General features: G+C 42.2%; 1 protein-coding gene across 1 annotated transcript in view; it reads left to right on the top strand.

The window, feature by feature from the left end:
- The window catches only part of CCDC138 (coiled-coil domain containing 138), a gene marked incomplete at its 5' end in the record, with an annotated part of 73,174 nt that overhangs the window by 32,697 nt on the left and 14,336 nt on the right, over nt 1-26,141 (top strand). Inside the window, 1 exon segment of the mRNA XM_084616777.1 lies at nt 14,372-14,548. Coding sequence (XP_084472903.1) covers nt 14,372-14,548 — 177 coding nt within the window.

Below are 26,141 nucleotides of genomic sequence, written 5' to 3'. Positions count from 1 at the left end.
AATAAATGAAGTTTTATTCAAAGTCCAACAATTGAATTTTGTTTTTTGAGTGATGTTATGGTTGCCTAGGTGTTTCAGATAGCTGGGGTTTTTTTATAGCTGAAATAAATAAGCAGCAGTTTTTGCACTGCTTTTTAAGAAGACCGCATGTTTCATGTTCAGGCTAGCAGTGTTTAAGCATCCTGTGGTAGTCATTTGCATGTCCTCTGAGTGCATGGTGAGCTGCATTGTCCTTGTTGCTGACCCATCTGTTAAGTAGGCATGGTAGTAATTTCGTAGGTTACTTCCCTAACTGGAGGACAAATGATAGTGAGATAGAACTGGGGCAGAAGATATGTTCTAAATTGGTTGGTCATTTTTAGCTGGGCTGAAATTGGGGCTGGTACACACCCATACGCAATGCAGCCCTTATCTTAGCTGTCTCCTATCTTGCTCTACCCCCATCCTCTGTCCACTGCTGCCAAAGGCCAGTCAGAACCATGCTGCCTGAGGCTGGGGCAGGTAAGCATCAGTTCTTCATGTGATCATCCACATATTCCACACTAAGTGACCTTGCATCACAACCCCGATCTGAGGGCATAAAGAGCATAGTGAATCCTTTCCAGTTTCTTGTCTCCCTGGTTGCAAGATGGAACCCTTGGCAATGTCTTCTTCTCTTGCACACTGTGAGAGTTAGCTTAGCTTAGTTTAGATTTTTTTAGTATTAGTGTTAGTGTCATTGTTTTCTTTTGTCTGTTGGCCTATTTAAAACAAGAATATATTGTATTTAGCATAGTCAGTCAGTTAGTTTCTGACAACCTAGCCATACACCGACATACAGGAGTACTAGGATCATGGCAGAAGTTAAATCACCAGGGTTTAAGACCAGTCTTTAATGTGACACTGCGATACCCATCAACGATGGTCACACTCAGTGCTCGATATGTCTTGGGAAAGGACACGTTCTGGAATATAGTTCCTTGTGTTGCTCTTTCTCCAAGCACACTCAGAGAGAGCAAGGGAGGTGAGCCTGAAATTATTCCTGCTGGAGAAGTCGATGGAGGTCTCCTCAGACTCAAGGAGATCTTCAGAGAATCCTCAATGTCAGTGTCAGTCCATTTCTGAGTTCAGTGAGCTGTCTCTCGATTTTGATCTCCTGGGTGGCTTCCTTGTAGAGGCCTCCTTCATCTGCTGGTACATTAGCGTTGACATCTTTCATGTGCAGTAAGGAGCACCTCTGCAAAGATGATCCTAGGTCAACTTTTCTGGCGCTTACCAAGAGGCAGAAAAGTCACTATGACTTAAAATGGCCTGTGTCAGTGAAGGGTCATAAGAGCAAGAAGGCCCATTCCAATACCAAGTTCTAAGGCAGGTCACATGATACCATCTAAATCTAAGGGCAGAGCTGCCTATGGTATCTAATATGGTACAGAGCACCTTGATATCCAGTGCCTCTGCACTAACTACATCCTCAGAAGTAGCAGTTTTCCACTTCTTTGTATTGACTAACTCTACGGTACTTGATGCATTGGGCCCGGCTACCTTAGCACCAAAACAACACATAGTACTAAGCATGGTACTCAGTGGGCCCAGTATCCGAGTCAACTCTCCTGGAGAAACTAAGGAAGGTCAGTACATAGCTCCCTGATGTACAGCCACCATGCTTGGCCAGAGAGGTATCTCCTATACCAACATAATCTATATAGAGTTTATACCTGATAGGACTGCCTTTCTCCTAGAAGAGGCAAACCATTTTTTTCTCTTCTACTGCTGAGCACAGTAGAGAATCATCATCCGCTTACCTTTTATCTGCCCCCAGGATAGCTCAGTGAGATCCTGAGACAGATTCCAGGGAAGAATTTCAAGGGAGCTAGGAAGAGGTCAGGATCTCACAGGGGTTACCCACTTAGGTATCCCCCTCTGCACTAATCCATATTAATACTGACCATACTGGATCACCCCCTTCAGATGTTCAACACTATTTCAGGAAACCTGCCTCCTCCACTGTGTCCACGGCTAGGTCTCCCTTTTGCAACTCTGTTGCTCCAACCACAGCTGCTGAAGAGACCAGAGGAGGAGAATGTAAAAACAAAAAAAACATTCTCTAGAGGAACAGCATCAAGTTTGGGCTGAAATTTCCTCCTCTTCCCCCCATGAGACGATGATCCCACCTACACTGGCCTCTGTAGATGTATTCAGGGTTCTCCAAGATTTAATAAAATGCATGACGATATTCCCCTTAAGGTTATGCTAGAGAAACAATACAAGTTGTTGGACATATTACGCTCTGCAACACCAGGGAGGTTAGCCATGGCAGTAATTGGTGTCCTGCTGGAGCCTGTCATTTCCATCTGTCGTTTGCCTGCTTCTGTCTTAGCCTGGTTCTGAGAAGAGACAGAAGACTTCAAGTCCCTGCAAAAGGATTGGAATTTTTTTACTCACATCCTGCACCTGGCTCTCTACTTGTGCAAGCTGTATACGGGAGAGGACAAAGCAGCAAAGTCCTCTGAAATCTGTCCTCACTGAAAAGGAACAAAAACATTTAATCTTTTTGGCTGGAAGGCCTACTCATTCACAAGTGCACATGAGGATAGCATATTACCGTGCGCTGCTCTCAAGGTATCAGAGTAACAGCCGAGTTAGTCTGTATTCGCAAAAAAAAAAGGAGTACTTGTGGCACCTTAGAGACTAACCAATTTATTTGAGCATAAGCTTTCGTGAGCTACAGCTCACTTCATCGGATGCATACTGTGGAAAGTGTAGAAGATCTTTTTATACACACAAAGCATGAAAAAATACCTCCCCCCACCCCATTCTCCTGCTGGTAATAGCTTATCTAAAGTGATCACTCTCCTTACAATGTGTATGATAATCAAGGTGGGCCATTTCCAGCACAAATCCAGGGTTTAACAAGAACGTCTGAGGAGGGAGAGGAGGGGGTAGGAAAAAACAAGGGGAAATAGGTTACCTTGCATAATGACTTAGCTACTCCCAGTCTCTATTCAAGCCTAAGTTAATTGTATCCAATTTGCAAATGAATTCCAATTCAGCAGTCTCTCGCTGGAGTCTGGATTTGAAGTTTTTTTGTTGTAATATCGCAACTTTCATATATGTAATCACGTGACCAGAGAGATTGAAGTGTTCTCCGACTGGTTTATGAATGTTATAATTCTTGACATCTGATTTGTGTCCATTTATTCTTTTACGTAGAGACTGTCCAGTTTGACCAATGTACATGGCACAGGGGCATTGCTGGCACATGATGGCATATATCACATTGGTGGATGTGCAGGTGAACAAGCCTCTGATAGTGTGGCTGATGTTATTAGGCCCTGTGATGGTGTCCCCTGAATAGATATGAGGGCACAGTTGGCAACGGGCTTTGTTGCAAGGATAGGTTCCTGGGTTAGTGGTTCTGTTGTGTGATATGTGGTTGCTGGTGAGTATTTGCTTCAGGTTGGGGGGCTGTCTATAGGCAAGGACTAGCCTGTCTCCCAAGATTTGTGAGAGTGTTGGGTCATCCTTCAGGATAGGTTGTAGATCCTTAATAATGCGTTGGAGGGGTTTTAGTTGGGGGCTGAAGGTGACGGCTAGTGGCGTTCTGTTATTTTCTTTGTTAGGCCTGTCCTGTAGTAGGTGACTTCTGGGTACTCTTCTGGCTCTATCAATCTGTTTCTTCACTTCCGCAGGTGGGTATTGTAGTTGTAAGAATGCTTGATAGAGATCTTGTAGGTGTTTGTCTCTGTCTGAGGGGTTGGAGCAAATGCGGTTGTATCGCAGAGCATGGCTGTAGACAATGGATCGTGTGGTGTGGTCAGGGTGAAAGCTGGAGGCATGTAGGTAGGAATAGCGGTCCGTTGGTTTCCAGTATAGGGTGGTGTTTATGTGACCATTGTTTATTAGCACTGTAGTGTCCAGGAAGTGGATCTCTTGTGTGGACTGGACCAGGCTGAGGTTGATGGTGGGATGGAAATTGTTGAAATCATGGTGGAATTCCTTAAGGGCTTCTTTTCCATGGGTCCAGATGATGAAGATGTCATCAATATAGCACAAGTAGAGTAGGGGCGTTAGGGGACGAGAGCTGAGGAAGCGTTGTTCTAAGTCAGCCATAAAAATGTTGGCATACTGTGGCATACATACCCGCATGGCAGTGCCGCTGATTTGAAGGTATACATTGTCCCCAAATGTAAAATAGTTATGGGTAAGGACAAAGTCACAAAGTTCAGCCACCAGGTTAGCCGTGACATTATAGGGGATAGTGTTCTTGACGGCTTGTAGTCCATCTTTGTGTGGAATGTTGGTGTAGAGGGCTTGTACTTCCATAGTGGCCAGGATGGTGTTATCAGGAAGATCACCGATGGATTGTAGTTTCCTCAGGAAGTCAGTGGTGTCTCGAAGGTAGCTGGGAGTGCTGGTAGCATAGGGCCTGAGGAGGGAGTCTACATAGCCAGACAGTCCTGCTGTCAGGGTGCCAATGCCTGAGATGATAGGGCGCCCAGGATTTCCAGGTTTATGGATCTTGGGTAGTAGATAGAATATCCCAGGTCGGGGTTCCAGGGGTGTGTCTGTGCGGATTTGATCTTGTGCTTTTTCAGGGAGTTTCCTGAGCAAATGCTGTAGTTTCTTTGGGTAACTCTCAGTGGGATCAGAGGGTAATGGCTTGTAGAAAGTGGTGTTGGAGAGCTGCCGAGCAGCCTCTTGTTCATATTCCGACCTATTCATGATGACAACAGCACCTCCTTTGTCAGCCTTTTTGATCATGATGTCAGAGTTGTTTCTGAGGCTGTGGATGGCATTGTGTTCTGCACGGCTGAGGTTATGGGGCAAGTGATTCTGCTTTTCCACAATTTCAGCCCATGCACGTCGGTGGAAGCACTCTATGTAGCAGTCCAGTCTGCTGTCTCGACCTTCAGGAGGAGTCCACCTAGAATCCTTGTTTTTGTAGTGTTGGTAGGGAGGTCTCTGTGGATTAGTATGTTGTTCAGAGGTATGTTGGAAATATTCCTTGAGTCGGAGACGTCGAAAATAGGATTCTAGGTCACCACAGAACTGTATCATGTTCGTGGGGGTCGAGGGGCAGAAGGAGAGGCCCCGAGATAGGACAGCTGCTTCTGCTGGGCTAAGAGTATAGTTGGATAGGTTAACAATATTGCTGGGTGGGTTGAGGGAACCATTGCTGTGGCCCCTTGTGGCATGTAGTAGTTTAGAAAGTTTAGTGTCCTTTTTCTTTTGTAGAGAAGCAAAGTGTAGGAGAGTGGGGTAGGGGGAGGTATTTTTTCATGCTTTGTGTGTATAAAATATCTTCTACACTTTCCACAGTATGCATCCAATGAAGTGAGCTGTAGCTCATGAAAGCTTATGCTCAAATAAATTGGTTAGTCTCTAAGGTGCCACAAGTACTCCTTTTCTTTTTGCTCTCAAGGTAGGATTTCTTAAAATAGGACAAAACTAATTTTGTTGATAGGAGCACCAAGCAGAGCTTAAATCTTATGTCAGAGGGCCAACTGACATCTTGGACAGCACTACAGACTGTTGAACATGTCTGATTGGTGCAAACAGTGGCCTCTGCACTACCCATGAGAATGTTGCCATGGCTTCCCAGTCATTCAATATCTCTAGGAAGACAAGGTGACAATTTAGGACTCCCATTTTCAGGGAATCAACTTCTTCAGTAGGCAGACTGATGAAGCCATCCATACTTTAAAAGATTCCAGAACTATCCTGTGCTGCTTGGGATTTTGTGTCCCAACTCATAAAGGTAAGCAGCCATGATACCAAACCTGTTTCAGGCAGCACTACTTGACACAAGCCTATGGTCATCCAGCAAGATCTTCTGAGCCACTGAAGAAGAGTCAGAGACTTCACCAGAGGTGACCCTCTTTTGACCTTGGCTGCCTATAGTAAGGGGTTTCAAATGGGCAGCAGGTTTGACACCAATGTCAGTAGTCCGCTTTGACTTCTACAGGATCTTTTGTGCTCTAGTCTTTCCCCCCCTGCCCCCAAACACCTTTGGCATTACCTCAGTCAGGAGGGGTCTTGAGATTGTGACCAATGGGTATCCCATTCACTTTCAGTCCCTATCAGGCGCTAGTTCCAGGCAGTCAAGACTGGCGGTTAAGACAGGTGGTCGAGGTTGGATGCCAGGTCAAGGGCAATGGTAAAACCGGGGTCTAGGGACAGGCTATGGATCAGAGTCCATAGACAAGCCAAATCATTATTGTAGTTGGAGTCCAGATGCAGCCCAAGGATTGAAGTCTGGTTGTGAGTCCAGGGGTCATGAGGTGGATGTGGGGCTGGAGCAGGTTAGTAACAGAACTGGAGTAAAGCCAGAGTAGGGCATGGACAAGGCTATGGCAAGGTTGGGACAGGAACTGGATCAAGGGCAGGCTGGAAGCTTAGGGAGTCTGCTATGCTGTGAGGCAGCAGGAGGTTTTGTGGCCAGGTCTGTGCAATAATACTACTAACTTGCAGCTCTGGTGGGGTCAGTGAAATACCTGTGCCTGGGGGTCATCTGACCCAAGCCCTGCTCAGGGATAGGCTACTGCAGCATGCTTGAGGACTGAGTCACTGCAGGCTCTGTTGGAGGAATGAGTCATTGCAGCTGAGTTGCTGCAGCATGCCTGGTTTGGTGTCAGGTTTGCCTTTCAGTCCTCTCTCCCATTTCCAATCCCTTTTCAGAGACCCTTCTCATGAGAGACAGCTGAAGCAGGAGGTGGAGTCCCTCTTACAACTTCTATTGCTCCTACATGTGTCCTTGGAGTTCAGGCACCAGGGCTTTTGCTCCCACTTCTTAATCCCAAAGAAGAAAGGGGGCTGGAGACCCCTCCTTGATGTTTGATGTCTCAACACTTCCATCCATTGTTTTAAGTTCAGAATGATAACCCTAGATTCTTTAATCCCTTCATTAGATCCTGTGGACTGGTTTATGGCTGTTGACCCACAAGATGTCTATTTTCACATCTCCACTGGAAATACCTGAGATACCTGGTAGGAACGTCACACTACTGGTGCAGAGTCTCAGCTCTTTGGCTTTTGTACAGCTCCAGAGGTTTTCACCCAAGTAACTGTTGGTTGTGGAAACTCACCTAAAAACAAAAGGAATCCATGTATATTGTTACCTTTGATGTCTGGCTAATGTGAGGAAGATCACCACAACAGGTGACCAACCCAGTACAGACAATCCTGAAACTCTTCATCTCGCTAGGTCTCAAGGTCAACAGAGACAAAATCCACACTGATTTCGAAGCAGAAAATAGAGTTATTAGGAATAGTGTTCAGACTCCAAAACAGCTCGAGCTTTCCGCAGAGAAAGTTTCAGGTAATACTGGACCTCTTCAGGCCCACCCAAGAACGTGTCTCAGACTTCTAGGACACGTTGTCATGTGTGTTTATCGCACAATATGAGAGACTTCACCTTTGATCCATGCAAGGATGATGGAGATCAGTGTATCGACCCAGCAGACAGTGCATGTATCTGGCCTAGTGGATGAGGGAAGCAGTGGACCTGATTTTAGTAAGACTTTTGACACAATTCCACATGACATTCTTATAAGCAAACTAGAGAAATGTGGTCTAGCTGTAATTACTGTAAGGTTGGTGCACAACTGATTGAAAGACTATTCAGAGTAGCTATCAATGATTTGCTATCAAACTGGGAGGACATATCAGTGGAGTTTTGCAGGGATCTCTCCTGGGTCCGGCACTAGTCAGAATTTCCATTAATAACTGGGATAATGAAGTGGAGCTTATAAAATATGTGAATAACACCATGCTGGAAGAGGTGGTAAGCACTTTGGAGCACAGGATTAGAAATTTAAAATTACCTTTAGAAATTGGAGTATTGGTCTGAAATCAACAGTAAAGTCAAGTATAAGGAAAAATCAAATGCACAAATACAAAATGGGCATGTTTAGTCTTGTGAAAAGAAGACTGAGTGGGAGCTGATAAGTCTGCAGATATGTTAAGGACTGTTATAAAGAAGATGGTAATCAGTTGGTCTCCATGTCCACTGAAAGTAGGGCAAGAAATAATGCACTTAATCTGCATTAAAGGAGATTTAGGTTGGATACTAGTAAAAGCTTTCTAACTATAGGGATAGTTAAGTACTGGACTAAGTTACCAGGGAAATTTGTGGAATCCTCATCACTGGAGGTGTTTAAGATCAGGTTAGATAAACACCTGTCAAGAATGGTCTAGGTCATGACTCAGCATAGGGGGTTAGACTAGATGACCTCTCCAGCACTACATTTCTGTGAATCCATGATGATAGCAGACCTGCAAAAAGTCCTCTCCTTGTTAAACTTGTGTACAGACCACTTTAGGTGTGCAGCAGAGTTAGAGTTCCCTTTTCCATACCCCTGCCTGTAAAGATTGTGATAACAGATGCCCCTACTTGGGTAAAGAGCTCTTCTGAATCATTTGACTCTTTGGGTATGATGGTCCACGCGCGCGCGCACACACACATTTTAGAGCTCAGAGCCATCCACCTGGCATGTAAGCTTTCTGTCTACTCTTTGGGAACACTAGTTCAGGTGCTGACAAACTACACCACAGCAATGCACTATATCAATAGGCAAGGGGAGAAGTAAGGTCATCACTACTGTGTCAGAAGGCCATACATCTATAGGAGTGGTGCATTCTACATGTCACACCAATAGTCCTACACCTTCCTGGTCTTCAGAACATCCTGAGAAATAATTTCAGGAGAGCCTTTTAAAAACTACAAGTGGTGTCTCAAACATACATTCGTATAGAACATTTTCTTCAAATGGGGGTTCCCAAATTTAGACCTGCTTACAGCAAACTACTACAAGTACCGGACTTTCTGCTCCAGGAGGTTCACAAGCTCACCTCTCTAATAGATATCTTCCTCATCCTTTGGACAGTGTGTTTGATGTACATGTTTCTATTGTTCCTTATAGCGTCCTGAGGAAACTGAAGCAAAATGTCGGGCACATGAGCATGGTAGCCCCAGCATGGGCATGGCAGTTCTGGTATTCAGATCTTGTAAACCTACCAGCATAGCTATCTTACCCATTCTGCCTGATACAGTCTCTCAAAACAGTGGTCAGCTCCTCTGTCTGATCCAAAATCTTTACACTTGACAGCGTGTATGTGGGCTGGATGACCTCCGCAGAGGTTCAGAACGTTCTACTCTGGAGAAGGGAACCTTCAATCAGACTAACTTATAGAGCAAAATGGAAGAGCTTTTATATCTCAGCACCCAATTTCTCCCTGATAGTACCAATTTAATCAGTACTGGGCTTTTTGCTAGCCCTGAAGCAATCTGGTTTTTCCATCAACATAAGAGTCCATCTGGCAGCAATATGTGAATTAAACTCCTATTCCCACCGAACAGTAATAAATTTCCTGAAGGGTCTCATTTTTTCTTCCAGTTCAGAAGCCCTCCTCCCTCTTGGAACCTAAGTATAGTATAAGCAGTGTTGATAGGTCCCCCTTTTAAGACCTTAACAGCTTGTTCCCTTTGCCACCTGTCCATGAAAATTCCTTTTCTGGTGGCCCATTTTGTCAGCTAGGAGAGTAGAAGAGATTCATGGCCCTCATGTCTGGTACCCTCTATAAGCATTTCAGAAGTACGGGGTTACCCTTAGACTTTCCCCTAAATTCCTGCCTAAGGTGGTGTCAGAATTCAGTTTATTTAGATAGAACAAAATCATCCAGGAGCATACCTAGGCTATTCATGACTTTTGTTTACAAGGTCAGGAGCCAACCTGTATCCACTCAGAGGTTATCCAAGTGGGTTTCTGACTGCACAAGAATTTATGAGTTAGCTAGAAGAGATCTACCTAGCCACAGGAGAGCTTATTCCACTAGAGCTCTGGCAACTTAGGGCACAGCTCCAACGAACACTCGTAGCCAGCAAGAATGCAATCTCGTGGTCATGAGTTGCATGAGTGCTAAGAGTGGAATCTCTGTAGACCACATAGTTTGAAGAACCAATTCCTATAGTTAAGTAACTGTTCTTTCAAACGGCTGCCTCGTTATCAGGGGGAGCAGCACCTCGCTTGAAAGAGAGCAGGAGGAGGAGCCATTGCCAAAGTCCTTTTCCTCTAACTGGGACGGGGGAAACCAGAGGAGTTGTCAGGCATGTATCATTAGGAGGAAGTATTAAGAGTGGTTGCTACCTTCCTGTAGCTGCTCTGGAGCACCACAATGCCCTCTATGACCAGGAAGAAGAAGCTGCTGCTCATGGAAGGGAGACTCCAGTCCGGGATCAACATAGTCCTCGCAACAGCCAAGGAAAGGATGATCTATCCCTGGCCAGAACACACACCCCAGGTTGTGATAACTGGGCCTACAAATTTACCCTGTTCAACCCACCTTAGTATGGTCCTTAAAGAAAGACTTCAGGAGAAAAATAGGCTATCAGAGGGAGCTTCACCATCATGACTGCCACCCACACCGTTTCCTGGGACCCCAGACCTTCTTTGTCCTAATCCTGAGAGATGTCCTGACCAGACTGGGCCAGAGAGCAGGACCCAGATGGCATCACCACTTCTACTGGCTCTAGCTGAATCCCAAACACCATGGGATGTGAGACTTTGTGACCTCCCCATTCCCCATGCATCCTTTTCCTTCCCTACCTTATTTCTTATCTTTCTTATCCGTCTGCTTTTTCGTTCTCTCTACTAAGAGTCTGGTTTAGCCAGCCAAGGCTGTATTCATTACTACAGCTCTGTAAGCCTTTGACCAGAAAGATGTAGCTAAAAGCAATGCCCTAAACACCCCAATGTTGGTTTAAGTTGGTCTCGGAGTGGCTAATAAGACTGTGTGCTGTGCCTGTGTTTTTGCAACAGTGAGGTTGCAAGTGAGAGTCAACATCAGAGACAGAAGCTGAATTTCAATCTCTGCTGTTCTTTTCTCCCCACTTTTTGCATGTGGCTTCTTTTGTCGTCTTTCGCTATGACAGCAACAACAACCGCTCTAGCCCATCTCAACTAACATACTTTCTTTTCCACAAAAAAGACAGTTATTACCATCTAAGAGATTGTCAAATGAGGATTTTTCCTCCTAAAAATTCTCTTCAGCTAAAGGGAACAAGGGATGTTATAAAGAAAACCTTATTTTATATTTTACATCTAAAATGCTTTAATTGTTTTTCCTTCCTTTTCTGTATCTTTAATAAAATGTTAAAGGGATTTTTAATGATGTGTTTGCCATGGTACTAAGCAAGTTGAGATCTCTGTACACTAAGCCCCAAAGCTTGTTTAACACTGATTGTTTAGTGTTGGACAATAACTGGGTTATGTTAACACTTTTGGCCCATATATTCCCTCTACATTAATACACCTTCCTTCCTCCTGCCCTCCCACACGAGGAGACCTGATCCTCCCAGTGTATCCATTATTGGGGCCAGAGAGAGAGACAGAGCACTTGAATCTGAGATGCCCAATTCAGTGGATTTGAACTCCCCTAGGGGGGCATTTATCCCTAGATGGAGGGTATACCATGTTTCTGCTTTTGCCATCCCTTGCAGGTTTTCACCATTGGGCTAAATTAATTTACTGTTAAATTGCTAATTGATTCATTTTATCCTTGTTCTATTCCATCTGTGTGTTGAGGTGGTGTTCATCATTATCTGAGCATCTTGAGAAGATGATTAGTCGATAGAGCTTGAGAGAGTACTACCACCTAATCTTTGACTCCTGATTTTAAATGTGATTTTTTTACAAATAAAACCCATTCTTTGTTTTGTAGAATGTTTTCAAATTTTAGAACATCTTCTGTGGAGAATAGAGGGACAGGGGACTATGTATTTTGGAGAACTGGTAATGCACTATAGAGAATTGCACCTTTCGGCTGCCAGTGTAAATCCATCCCCAATGTCAACTTTTGTTCACCATCTACCCTCTGAGATCTATTGGGTGGCTATTCAGAGGCTTCCATGAAATATGTGAGTGATTTCAGGCCAGTTCCCAGTGGGCAGATAGATGTCCACATCACAAGACTACTACTGCTTTTATCATTGGCAGCCTAACCAGGGAGGCTAAGGATTAAATAACTCTGGAGACTGAACTGTGCTTTCGTACTTACAGATGTGGGCTCTCCAGACTAGGTAGGAAGCACATTAGTGTGACATTATGTGGAAGTTTACACTGTCACTGCTTGTGCTATATTTGTCTTATTAAAACTAAAATTCCTGATAAAAGTGTGTCTTAGGTTGGGTTTTTGAAGTTTTTAAAACAGATACAGGTTCTAATAATTGGGAGAATGTTATTCTAACCAATAGACTAATGTAAAATATATTCTTAAAATGAGAATCACATTAGTTAGAAGTCCTTCCTGATAGTAATAAACAAACAACCCCCAAAATGAAAAATAGCCATTACCAATACTCATTAACCAAGCTAAACAGCTAAAACCCAATACTTACAATGGTAACACTTTTAACTTTTCATCATTGCTTTTTACTGTTACTTTATATGCCATGGTTAAGTATGATCTTCAATAATAAAAAGCACATTCATCAAATTACTGCATAAGAATTTTGATCTCCCACTGAAAGTAAAGCACTGATTTTCTTCTGTTCATAACGCAAGAGCTTCAGTAAGATGACTTTTTTCTTCTAAAGCAGTGTTTTTCAAAGTTTAGGTCGTGACCCAGTACTGGGTCGCAGCATGTAAGGCACTGGGTTGCTCTGGTCAGGACCGCCGACTGGGATGTTAAAAGTCCGGCAGTGCTGCCCAGCTAAGGTAGCTAGTGCCTACCTGTTCCGACACCGCATTGTGCCCTGGAAGTGGCCAGCAGCGGGTCCGGCTTCTAGGCGGGGGGCCCCGGGACTCCGCGCATTGTCCCCGCACCGAGCATCAGCTCTGCACTCCGAGCTAGGGTGCCTGTAGGCGAGAGCCGCATGGAGTTGCTTGCGCTCCTCCGCCTACGAGCCGGATCCGCTGCTGGCCACTGTTCTAAAATGTTGTAAATCCAGGAGGTGGCACTATAACTAAACTTTTCGTACTATAGAATGGCTCCATTAAATTTAATTATTTCATCCTGTAACTGAGTAGTGTGTTTTTAATTCCTAAATCAGAATTTGAAATAGGGAGATCTGAAATAAAGAAACTGTGGTTATTTAAGGTACTTGGATGAGTTTATTATTTAACCCTGAGTCTCAAGTCTCTGTATATTTTAATATACTGTAGAGTGGTAATCAGCATATAAACTACAAGATTAAACTTCTCCAAACAAATCCTTGTGAAAGTAAATGGGAATGGAGTAGTTGCAGTCTTTGTCTTTATCCAGTATTCTTCTCCTTCATCTCTAAGCACATTAGTAGATGTCTCCCAAATGTAGAGGAACACATAGTCTCAAGTTGGCAGGGTCTGTGATTTATTGATTATACCACGCTTCAAAGGAAAAAACCCTATAATGTATCTACAACCTTAATTTAGTGAGATACATAAACATGTGACTGACTTCAAGCAATTTGAAGTCAATGGACTACTTTATGTGTATTAAGTTACATATGCATAAGTACTATCCTGAATAAGGGCGCTAATAAGTATGAGAGAAGTTCAGGTTGTCCATTTAATTACTGCTGGAATAGAATACAATATAAGCCAAAAAAAAATCACAATTGTCATTTCCGGACTATTTTTATCTTCAGCGTTCGTGTGTATTTTTAGGAAATTGGTGTAGTATGTCTTATATATTTTATATATCATACATGTAAAATCTGAAGAAAAGTAAATAGATTTGTACATAAGCAGGCTTTAAAGTTATCATAGCCTTGTCCTTCCCTTTCATAGTTTAATTTGTATAAAAAATTTAAGTTGGATCACGAAACTAATTACAATTTGTATTTATTGGCATTTATGTAGCACTTGCTGAGAAACTTTTGTCGGAGGAGAGGAAACAAAGCTGGGGAGATAGACTAACTCAAAATTCAAAACCAGTGCAACATGCTTCTGTGTTTTAAAGCCATAACGCAAACAGTGTTACACTGTTATATTGGAAATAATATGATATTGAGAATAAAATTGAATTTCTGCATTCATCATTCATGCAGTATAGAAATAAGCATTTCTTGTAATTGTAACCTGGATTATAAAGCTTTGAGTGCAGAAGAGGGTTCACTTCATCTCTTGAGAAAAATACTTTAATCTTTGAGTCATACTTTTTAAAAATGTGGGCTGCCCCCAACTTCCCTGTTCTCTACTTTAAACCAAGGCACAGTAAATCGTCAATTAGAAATACAGGAAATATTAAAATAAAGGTCTAACAATTTAAATCTTAATATCTTGATCCATTTAATCTCTAATTTTATAGCTGTATAAGTAGTAGTTTCAAAGTAGCTATTTCTACTGAGCTTTATAGATCAGTCATTAGAACTGTGATTATAAAGTTATTGTTTGCATTTTTATGTCTCTTTCAGCTGATTATCTGGCTCAGGCATTTGATTCCCTTTGCGTGGACTTGAAGACAGATGAAGGGAAGGCCTTGTTTTTGGAGTACCAATCTGTGCCTGTTATATTAAGTCACTTAAGAATATCCAGTAGAGGTCTGCTTTCCAATGCCATTGATGGTTTACTTCAAATGACAATGGAATCTGGTAAATTTGCTTAGTTTTAAACAATAAAAATATAGTATTATAAAATGAAAAACAAATGCAAATGAAACTTAATTCCCAAGTGAAAAAACAATACATACTTTCTTTCCGATGTAATATGTAGTAGCAAGTAGTACTTGTCTTTTTGTCGTATAAATACAGTAGTTATGCAGCTAGGGAACAGCTTCACGAGTTTGCTGTTTATCTCATTCTTTATGTATAAGTCGATACTTTTGGGATGTTTTTTATTTCTTAAATATATGCAGCATATTGTCAGATCTGTTTTCTGATATCCCTGTTACATTTTGCAGCTCATTCTAAGGTTTTTCCATTGCTTCTGTAGGTGACGGGCACATTTCTAGTTTTTCTGAAGTCAGTCTATGGTAGAACAGACATTGGATGTAAGTCCTTCTGCCATCAGGTGGAGAGATGAAAATAGCCAGGCTCTTGTATGAATTCTCTATAATTTGAGTGAGTAGCTGATGCTGCTCAGTTTTTCCATTTCTAATAAGTAAAAGTGACTTTTCTAGATGGCCAGGTGACATTTTTTTGTTTTGTTTACTGTTACTGGATGACCTAGTGCTTTAAGGGGGGTGGGGCTCATCCTTACCTGTGCCACTTTTAAACTGCCTCCCCAAGTGATTGATGTTGAGGCTAGGGATCAGGTGATCTCCTGATGCTCAAATAAGAAGCACTGCTTCTCAGAGGATGGAGGCTACTCAGAGGATGAGAAACCTGCAGGAAGACTTCTGCGGGAGACCGAGGGTTAGAGAGGACCTGGGGAAGAGGCCTTCTGTGCCAGGCACATGTGGGACAAGGGCAGAACCTTTAAGTGGAAGTGGCTTTAGGAAGCACCAGACAGCAGGACCTGGGTTTTGGAAAAGAACTATTGAACAAGTGGCTAAGGCAATGTAGAGTTGGAGAAAGGCTGGTTTTAATTTAAGTTGACATTGAGCTGTGATATTATTTTAATAAAACAGACCCCAAGAAAGGGTGTTACTCAACAAACGAGAGCTTATGTGCAGTTATTGGTTGGTTCAGTAAGGGGAAACTGAGGCAGAGGATGGGTCAGATGCTGTATTGGGGGATCCCTGGTACATAAACCTGTTTGGTTTTTAAAAATTTCTGGGTTTTTGGACCAAGAGGGGAATGCCGCTGTGTTAGAAATATTGAAGATAGTCAGCTGGGCATTCTTACATACTTAACTATTTTGGTTCCTCCAAGAACTTAAATTTCAAACCAAACTCCCCATTGTATCTTTGTGCTGGTGGAAAAGGGACTGTTCGCTCTGCGTTAAAAAAGATACTCTTATAAATATTACTGGTGGAAGGCTGAAGAGCATCAAATAGCCTAATGAGATGAATGTCACATGTTTGCCTGATTTTAACTCTGCCCCTCTCTCTTCAAACCACCCACCCTTCTTCACGCACCCCTATGCTGCTAGTGTTGCAGTGTTATTTCTGAAGCTACGGTGTTTGCTGCACCAGTATAGCTTGCAACTAACGTTGATTCAGCAGACCTCGACATTGCTCGTAAAGAAAGACCACAAGCTCCATTCAGTGACAAAGGCTTGGCCAGGTTTATTGTCATCAAAGCACGGTACTAGTGCCCCTCATACCAAGCTACAGGTTCACTAACATATGTATGTCTGTGACAAGGTATCGGCTCAATCAACATAATATTGTCTGCTAGGCCAATACAAAACTGCCCCTCCTATGACTTTTTTCCTTTTATACATTAGTACAAACAAGTTGTTATTACACTCCACATGTTAGCTACCATCCTTGTGCCTTGTACCTGATAGTTTGAAATCCTCATCCATTATCCTGTCATTCTCTCCTTATCTCACGAGGGATCTGTGTCTTCCTCTACCATCCTCTTAGGAATGTACTTACTTGATTAGCTGATACCTAGCCTTGCTATTCTGACAAGGCCTACTTTGGCTCACAGCCTTGGTCCATACTTTTAACCATGCCTAGGGCTCCAGCAAGGCCTACACCCTTTACTAAATTATTTTCCCCAACACTAATAGTTGTAGATGTTCGTTGAAGTAGTTGTTGTTATGTCGGGAGAGGATAGTTGGTTAAGGAGTTGTATTCAGAAAAGTGGTTAAAGATTATGACAGCTGATAGTGTTTGTGGGGGAAGAGTTAAGGTTCTTCTCTGAGTGATTGCACATGACCATTCCAGTTCAGGTGTGTATATGCTCTGTGCACCAGAGCCGGAGATTTCCCCCTTAATGATACCTGTCATGGCAGTACGGGCACCCTCTGCTGTCTCGTGCTGTTGCATGATGGTATAAAGGACGGAGCCATCCTCAGCCTCCCTCAATTGCTTCTTACTGCTCGTGCCCGGTAGTCCGAGCATGTAGCTTTGTTCTGCAGGTGTTTCCCTTTCAGAAAATTCGTGTTTTCTTGTATGTAGTTAGTGTACTTGTCTATAGTTAGAATTTTGGAGTAAGTTTCATTTGTTATTTTACTTAATTTTTATTTAGAGTGTTGGTTTCTACCTGTTCTGAGAAAAGGATCTAGAGGTTATAGTGGATCACAAATTGAATCAGAGTCAACAATGTGATGCAGTTGGAAAAAAGGACAATATCAATCTGGGGTATATTAACACAAATGTAAGATGCAGGAGGTAACTGTCTCACTCTACTCAGCACTGGTGAGGCCTGAGCTGGAGTGCTGTGCCCAATTCTGGTCACCACCCTTTAGGACAGATATGAACAAATTGGAGAGTCCAGAGGAGAGCAACAAAAGTGGTAAAAGGTTTAGAAAACTGACCAATGAGGAAAGGTTAAAAAAACTGGGCATGTTTAGTCTTGAGAAAAGAAAACTGGGGGGAACTGATAAGTCTTCATATATGTTAAGGGCTGTTATAAAGAGGAGAGAGATTAATTGTTTTCCATGTCCACTGAAGGTAGGACAAGTAGTAACAGGGGCTTAATCTGCAGCAAGGGAGATTTAGGGTAGATATGAGGAAAAACTTTCTAACTATAAGGGTAGTTAAGCTCTGGAATGGGCTTCAAAGGGAGTGCCCGTCATTGGAGATTTTTAAGAACAGGTTAGACAAAACTCCTGTCAGCGATGTTCTAGGTTTACTTGGTCCTGCCTCAGAGCGGACGGCTGTATTTGAGGACTTCATGAGGTCCCTTCCAGTCCTATAGTTGTATGATTCTGTCCTATCTGGGGCTTGAAGTCCCTGCAGAATTGACAGTGGTCCCCAACGTGATTCTCCTTGAGGACCTACCATGCTATATGTAAGACACATCCTGTACTAATTGAGCTTCAGACTTCATCTGGCTTACCTACCAGTAAGGTCCAATCCTTGGTGCCTTGCCTGGTGCTATCCAGATGCAAACTCAGTATGTTGTCCCTGGTATCAGTGTCTCCAGAGGCATGGCACCTTTCCATGATACCACACCTCCCTGGCCGTCTGGCTCTTCTTTGGTGCCTGATGTAGGTTCCTATGGCCCTCGTTCCCAGAATAGAAGGCATCATTCACCTTCATCTTGAAGATTCCACTCCTGGTATCCAAAAGAGCTCCTGCGGTGGTCCAGAGACACACATCCTTGGGCTGATAGAGAGTGGGGTCCTACCAATGGCCGTATTGAAACAACTGGGGTTCCTCCCCAACACCAGATCCTTCCCAGTTCCTCTATCCTCCAGATCCCCAAGCAGATGTCAGGATAGTTCACATGAGGAATTTCAAGGTTACCCATGGTACCAATGCCAGTAGCAAGCAGGAACATTACATACCACAATTTCTATCTGGGGAGGTACAGAAAGCTCCTGTTCAACCTTCTTTGCACACCTCCTCCTCATTACCTGATTGATGAGGTTAGGGTGTCTCGGGAGTTGTCCTCTCTTCAGGATGACTACCAGGCCTACCAAGAGCTCCTTCTCAGGGCTGTGAACATTTCTACACTCATCCCTTGCCAGGTTCTCTGGTTGACTCGACAGTAAATGAAAGAGCATGTCAGGGATGGCCATCGTCTACCCTGAAGGATAAAGACGCAAAAAGACTCAACCTTTTGGTAAGATATATTCTGTCGCTAGCCTGCAATTTCACATATCTGATCAGCAAGCCTTGCTGGCCAGATATGATTTCTCACTGTAGGGCAGTGTTCTCAAGTTCATCGACAAGTTACCAGAGGATGCCAGGAAAGCATTCTGGGCCATCTTGGAAGAGGGCAAACTCGTGGGTAGGACCTCTCTCTCTCTTCCCCCCCACCCCAACCCCCCAAGATGCATTAGATGAGGAAGATTCAGCAACCAGAGCTGCAGTAATGTGCAGATGTTCATGGGTCAAGACTCGGGTCTTCCATGGGAGGTCCAGCAGACTATTCAGGATTTCCCCTGGGAAGGTTCAACCCTCTTCTCTCAGCAGACTGATGAAAACTTTCACAGTCTCAAAAGACTTGAAGGCAAGATTGAAAACATTGGGATTTTACACTCTATTCCCTAAACAGAAACAATTCTGCCCTCAGTCGTACCAATGATACTTGCATTTCATGCTTAGGCAGTCTGACCACTCTAGAAAAAAAGGGGGGAAACCGCTAACAAAGTTTGCTGGGTCCACCCTTTAAATGGTGGCTATCTGCTCTCAACTCCATCGATTCAAGAAAGTAGCATTTTTGGTAGCCATTACCTCTGCAAGAAAGAGAAGCAGAATTATGAGCGTTGGTAGCTCATGCTCCCTACACAATCTTTTATAAGGACAAAGTACTTGCATCCGCGTCAAATTTTTTTGACTAAAGTAGTGTTGGAATTCCACCTCAATCAAGTGATATACTTAACTTTTTTCCTAAGCCCCATTCTCATAAGGAAAAAGAGACTTCATACTGTGGATGTTAGAAGAGCAGTAACTTTTTATTTGAACAGAACTAGATTGTTTAGGTCATCCTCCCAGCTGTTCATGGCAATTGCAGACAGGGTATAAGGCCTTCTTGTCTTGACTCAGAGAATCTGATCCTGGATTTCCTCCTAAATGTATCTGTGCTATGAAATTGCTAATGTAACCCCTGTGGGTAAAGTAGTAGGGCACACTACAAGGTCTTGAGCAGCTTCCTTAAGCTTCTGCCTTAAGTACCTATAACAGGTATTTGTAGAGCAGCAATTTGGTTTTCGGTACATACTTTTACAACTTATGCTATACCTCAGCATTCCAGAGATGATGCCAAGTTCAGATGAGTAGTCCTTCAGTCACTCTTCAGGTAGATTAGAAAATCCACCTTGTCATAAATATAAAGGGAAGGGTAAACCCCTTTAAAATCCCTCCTGGCCAGAGGAAAAATCCTCTCACCTGTAAAGGGTTAAGAAGCTAAAGGTAACCTCGCTGGCACCTGACCAAAATGACCAATGAGGAGACAAGATACTTTCAAAAGCTGGGAGGAGGGAGAGAAACAAAGGGTCTGTGTGTCTGTTGGTATGCTGCTTTTGCCAGGGATAGAACAGGAATGGAGTCTTAGAACTTTTAGTAAGTAATCTAGCTAGGTATGCATTAGATTATGATTTCTTTAAATGGCTGAGAAAAGAATTGTCCTGAATAGAATGACTATTTCTGTCTGTGTGTCTTTTTTGTAACTTAAGGTTTTGCCTAGAGGGATTCTCTATACTTTGAATCTAATTACCTTGTATGGTATCTACCATCCTGATTTTACAGGGGTGATTCCTTTACCTCTATTTACTTCTATTTCTATTAAAAGTCTTCTTGTAAGAAAACTGAATGCTTTTTCATTGTTCTCAGATCCAAGGGTTTGGTTCTGTGGTCACCTATGCAAATTGGTGAGGATTTTTACCAAACCTTTCCCAGGAAGTGGGGTGCAAGGGTTGGGAGGATTTTGGGGGGAAAGACGTGTCCAAACTACGTTTCCCAGTAAACCCAGTTAGAGTTTGGTGGTGGCAGTGGATATTGCAAGGACAAAAGATAAAATTAATTTGTACCTTGGGGAAGTTTTAACCTAAGCTGGTAAAAGTAAGCTTAGGAGGTTTTCATGCAGGTCTCCACATCTGTACCCTAGAGTTCAGAGTGGGGGAGGAACCTTGACACACCTCCAGACTGCTTGTGAGTCACTTGAAGTGGAATGGACATGTGCAATCACTCAGAGAAGAAAAAACAGTTACTGACCTTCGAGATGTTGCAGTTGTCCATTTCACGACCTGCTCTCCTTCCCCTTTATAGAGGAATGATCCTGGTATTTTCTCATGGAGGCTGCCCTAATTCTTCAAAAGGGGCCTCATCAAAGACTTCTTCCAGAAGTACTTCCCCTGCTTTACCCCCATTGATGGATGCAGGAGTTCATTGTTGCCAGAGCCGCCTTTTGGGAGGCTAAGGGCTTCTGAGCTTTCTCGGCTTCAAAAGCATAAGAAGTCAGTATCAGGTTTGTGAGAGTCTCAAAAAAGACATTCCTCCTCAGAAAGCTCCTCCGTTACCAATAGTAAAGTGTGCTCTTCAGCTTACTGTTCTCAGATACTAGCTCATGCTGTGTCTCTTGACCTTGAGCTGCTGACTGGTGTCCTTTCAGGGGCCATCGAGACCAGCACTTGCTCCAGCAGAGACATTGGGTCAGTCTTCTCTGACCTTGGTGGAACAACCATGTTTCTCTTTACTGACACACTAGAAGCTTATGCTGCAGCAGAGACCTTTTGTATCTCTCAATAACACGATTTGTCGCCTCTTGTTCAGGGCAAGGACTCTCATTTGGTACCACTGTGGGTACTACGTGTCTTAGCTGTGGTTCATTTCACAGTGGCTCCACCACTGTCCAACCCTATACCGCAGTTGTCCTCTGCACCAGTGCTGATGCTAATTTGTTGTACGGTACTAGCAGTCAGGAAGTCATCCATGCTTCCTTTGATACTTTGAACCCAGAACTGATCCAGATCCCAGTCTCCAAAGACAACCCCCAGTACCACACTGCTGTGGTACTTCAGACTACTCCAGGTCTTTCTTGGAGTCTAAAGATGGCTTGCTGATTACATGTTACAGACACAATGGGGCACGCTCTAGATCATGCTTTCAGTTCCGCAAGTGATCTCAGACGGGGCAGAGCACAGAACTGGGAGACTTGGACCTGGCATTTCTGGGGTCCAGTACCATTCTGACCCCCTCAGTGGTCATATTTGATGCCATGAGGGACACGTCTAGCTTCCAGGTCACCTTCTCCGCCCCCTTGTAAAGCCACAAAAGCCAGGAGGGAAGTCTCTCCGACTGATACCAAGAGTCAGGTGATTGGGGTGGGGGTGGTACTGACCGACCTTGAAGATCGGCATCACTAAGGCTACCCCAGCAGTTGGTGGAACAGCACCCTATCTCAGTACTGCAGGAACAGCCTTGGAAAGTCTCTCCAGTGCCCCCTCTTAATGCTTTGTCCCTGGATGAGGCCCTGCTACTGGAGATGTCATCCCTGGTACTGGATGATTTCAAGGTATACCAAAAGCTCCTTAGATGGATGGCAGCTTCTCTTGAAAAGCAAGTTAAGCTTGTGGAAGAGAGCAGCCGTAAGGTTATTGACATTCTCCACCTAGCTACAATAGGAAAGATAGCTTTGTTGATGGACATGGGTATCATGCAGCCTATTAAGACTCCGTGGCAGACCCTCTCATCCATTCCACCAGTGGCCAAACTCATTGAATAGAAATACCAAGTTCTGTCTGGGGGAGGGTTGAACATTTTTATACATGTCCCATGATATGGTCAGAGGTAGGGGCTCTGTGAAAGAGAGAGGTCTCCAGGGACAGTCTAAAGCCACATCCAAAGGAAAACACGTAAAGAAACTGTATCTGTTTGGGGGGAAGAGTTTTTTTCACACCAGGGTTACAACTTCACATAGCTAACTATCAGGTCTTACTGGCTAGATACAACTGTGTCAACTGGTGGTCAATCTCTTAGTGTACAGACAAACTTCTGGGGAGCTCTAGAGAGCAGTTCTGAGCCTTGGTTATAGACCACTAGTTGGTTGCTTGTTCAGCGCTGCAGACATCACTGGATGTGGCAGATTTGGCATGTCCTATGTTTTTGTCAAAGATGGTTTCTGATTTTGTTTATATATGACTTTTCTTGAATCCGGAGATTTTGATATTTTTCAAGAATATAAGGCTTGGAGAATTTAAGTATAAACATACCTGGTCTCTGTAAACAGATAAATATAAAGTTAAATTTTTTAGCATATAAACTTTGATAGTTTTTGAACATTTTTTCTACTTTAGGTCTCAATTCTGCAAATAGTTGCATATATGCTTCACTTCACCTGTGTGAGTAGCCTCATTAGAGTCAATGAAATGTCTCGTGTAACTATTTGCAGGATGGGAACATAAAAGTTCAAATGGAGATATTCAGTCTGAAAGAATAAACTGTCAAGTTTGTAAATACCGTTAGAAACAATCACCAGTGTGTGGTGGTTTTTTAAGTTTATTTTTATTCTCCTATTAGGCAGAACTTTTAAGATAAATAATTAACAGAATTTTTAGAATTATTCTCCTTCATACCTTATAACACAATAAAAGAATGTCATGCAATTCTGCAATTGAACAAATCATACTCTAAAAGGAGGCCAATATATTTGCTGTGATTATTTTACTGAAAGCCATTCTGGATCGTTTATATGGTTTTGAATGGCATCTGTGCATTCTTATAATTACATTTAGAGATACATTTGCAATGTGATGTGGCAGCATAAAACACCAGTTGAGTTTTGGGTTGAATATGTAAAGACATTTTGTCATAGAACTTGGGGAGGTTATAGGTCCTTTCTGTATGATTGTGGTTTGATTGCATTTGAAATACTGTGTTCCATTCTGGGCAGCTTATTACCTGTAAGGTATTGACACATTTGGAGGGAGTGAAGAAAAGAGCAACAAAAATGGATGGAGATTATAAAGATGGATTTACATCGAAGAATTAAAAAAGATAAACATATATACTTTGCGTATGCAGTGTTGTTGTTGCTGTGTCAGTCCCAGGATATTAGAGAGACTAGTTGGGTGATATAATATCTTTTATTGGACCAACTTCTTTTGGTCAGAAAGACTAGCTTTTTAGCTACATTGAGAAAGAGCTCTGTGTAGCTTGAAAGCTTGTTTGTCTCATCAACAGAAGTTGGTCCAATAAAAAAAATTACCTCACCCACCTTGTCTGTCTAATATACCTTGCTTAGACGTCTATTTAGGGCATAACAGTCTACAAACATTGCAAATAAACACGCAGAAACATTTATTATGCTCATTATATTCTGACATAATTACAAGTAATAGGATGAAAATTAGAAAAGAGAAAAATTTAAGCCTTACCTGCTCTGTGGTGGTAGCTGTACTGCACTATCTGCACTAGAGGTTTACACAAATAGTTTAGACTCTTACGTTGGCATTGACCATCTTGCTGAAAATTAAAATCATGTTAGACACTGAGTGTGAGAACCCTTATGCAAGAGGTTGTAAACAAGTCTCCAACTGACCTTATTATAGAAAACTTTTTAAAAAATGCAAATAAAGAGAAGTAAGTATAAATACTGTGCTTTGTTTAAATATTATGCTTTGACACTTTAAAATAGCTTAAACTATAATTTCTAGGTGATTTTTTTTTCACGTCATAGTGGTTGCTTACAATGGCAGCTTCAGAAAAGGAAATTCTAAGTAGTTTGTCCAGATATTTCACTCAAAACATCCTCTTGCTTTATGAGTTTTCAAATGGCTGAACTTAACTAAATGGGTTTAGTTTTCCTTTAAGCGATAAACATGACAAGCAAATCTTTTCTTGTTATACCTTGTGATGAATTGGGTGTCAGATTTTGTGATGGCCTTAAGAACACTGAAATTGCAGCTGGGGTTTGAATGATGGAAGGATGATGCAGGAAAGAGAATTTAGTGTGTAACTTAAAATAAATAGATATAACCTAAAGAAATTTGTAGCTACCACGATGTGTGTGTCTCATTGCCCTGGTCATTTTGTTTGTTTCCCATTCTTCTACCTTTCATCTGTCTTTGGCTTTTTTGATTCTTTGCTCTATCATGCAGGAACTACCTTTCTCAGGTTTAGAAACCACCTAGCAAAGTTTGGGCTCTAGAACAATAAAAATAATAATTAAGCAATACTACATCAGACACATTTTAAATACTGGTCCCAAACAACTGTTGTCATTCATCAATAAGATACAGGCACTTAACTTATCAAGTCGTTCCACTCTCTTTTATATATAAATATACTGCAGGTGACTGTATGCAAAAGGGAAACAATTTCATTTCTTCCTAAGTTCTTGCTGTTCCATAATCATAGTGAAGGACTTCTCCAAACAGTCAGTCATGTTGTTAGTCTGTCACTCACTCGTATTGCTGCCATCTCTTCTCCCTCCCGCTGGTGTGTATGTACATTAGCCACTGATGCTAGTAAAAGTTACATCTCCACGTGAAGTGGAGGCAAAACTCCCTACTGTTTAATTATTCAGCATGAGACTCTCACAAATGTGCTTTCTGTCTTCTTTTTTGAAAATGACATATGCCTAAGTTTAGAAGGGAGATTTTTTTTTTTTTAAAGACAATAACAGCCTGTGAGGTTTTATGACTGGTGACTGATCACTTTCAGGGGAATCTGATGTAATAAGTCAACAATAATTAATTGCTTATTGTCCATTGCAGTGTACTTCTGAAACTGAACTACTAATGCAAGTTGGTACAGATTTCTAAGGATACCTGTGCAGGCTTGTACAGGATATTATAACTTGTACAAAATTCCTGATATGACAGATATAGACTTCGTAATCACCAAAAATTTACAAGAAAAATTAAATCTAATTACTACAACCACAGACCACCAAAATAGAATTTTTTCAAATATGTTTTAGAAGCCCTTGTTCACTTCCGCAATTATTTTTCAGATAAATGTGCATTTAAATGTATTCCATTAACATGGGCTTTCTAACAATTTACAGGAGTATCCTTCCAGAAGTTACTAAGGGATTTTGTAAAATTAGTTTATTAAAAAAAATCCTCTTAAAATACATAAATTATTTTTGATTGGTCTACTTCTAGCTAATTATATTCTGTGAAATTGAGCAATTCTTTTCACTTCGATGGTTCTTACACTTTAATAAAGTAGCCAATCTTTTCTATAGTTTTTTTAACTTATGCCTTATATTCTGTGTTATAAACTTTATCAAAATATTAAATCTTTTTTTCTTTAAAATTAAATTTTATTTCCAAGGAATAACATAGGGAGGTTGTAAGAAGATGATTTCCCTGGCTTTATATCCTGTGAGCACAGAGGCAGTTAAGTAGGGTACTTACGTGTGTCTGCAGAGGTGTGCTTCCTTGGTGTTTCAAATTGGGGATCAATTGCTTTTTGTTTGTAAGCAATTTGGGGCAAGGAATGTCTTTTTGCACAGCGCCTAGCACAGTAGGGCCCTGATCCATAATTAGGGCTTTCTGGTGCTACAGCAATACTACTACTACTACTACTACTAATGTACTTAGAGGTGACTGCCCTTCTCCGCCCAGAATCCGATTATCTTCAAGTCAGTGGGGAGAGCTTGCCACCATCATCTGCACAAAATGCCTTCAATCTGAATCCCTGAAAGCATACGTCATCTCATGAATATCTTCATA

The sequence above is a fragment of the Lepidochelys olivacea genome (genome assembly GCF_965140295.1).
Source record: "Lepidochelys olivacea isolate rLepOli2 genome assembly, chromosome: 1".
NCBI classification, from domain to species: Eukaryota; Metazoa; Chordata; order Testudines; family Cheloniidae; genus Lepidochelys; species Lepidochelys olivacea.
The sequence above is the reverse complement of the archived record's forward strand: the minus strand, read 5'-3'. Positions and strand labels throughout refer to the sequence as shown.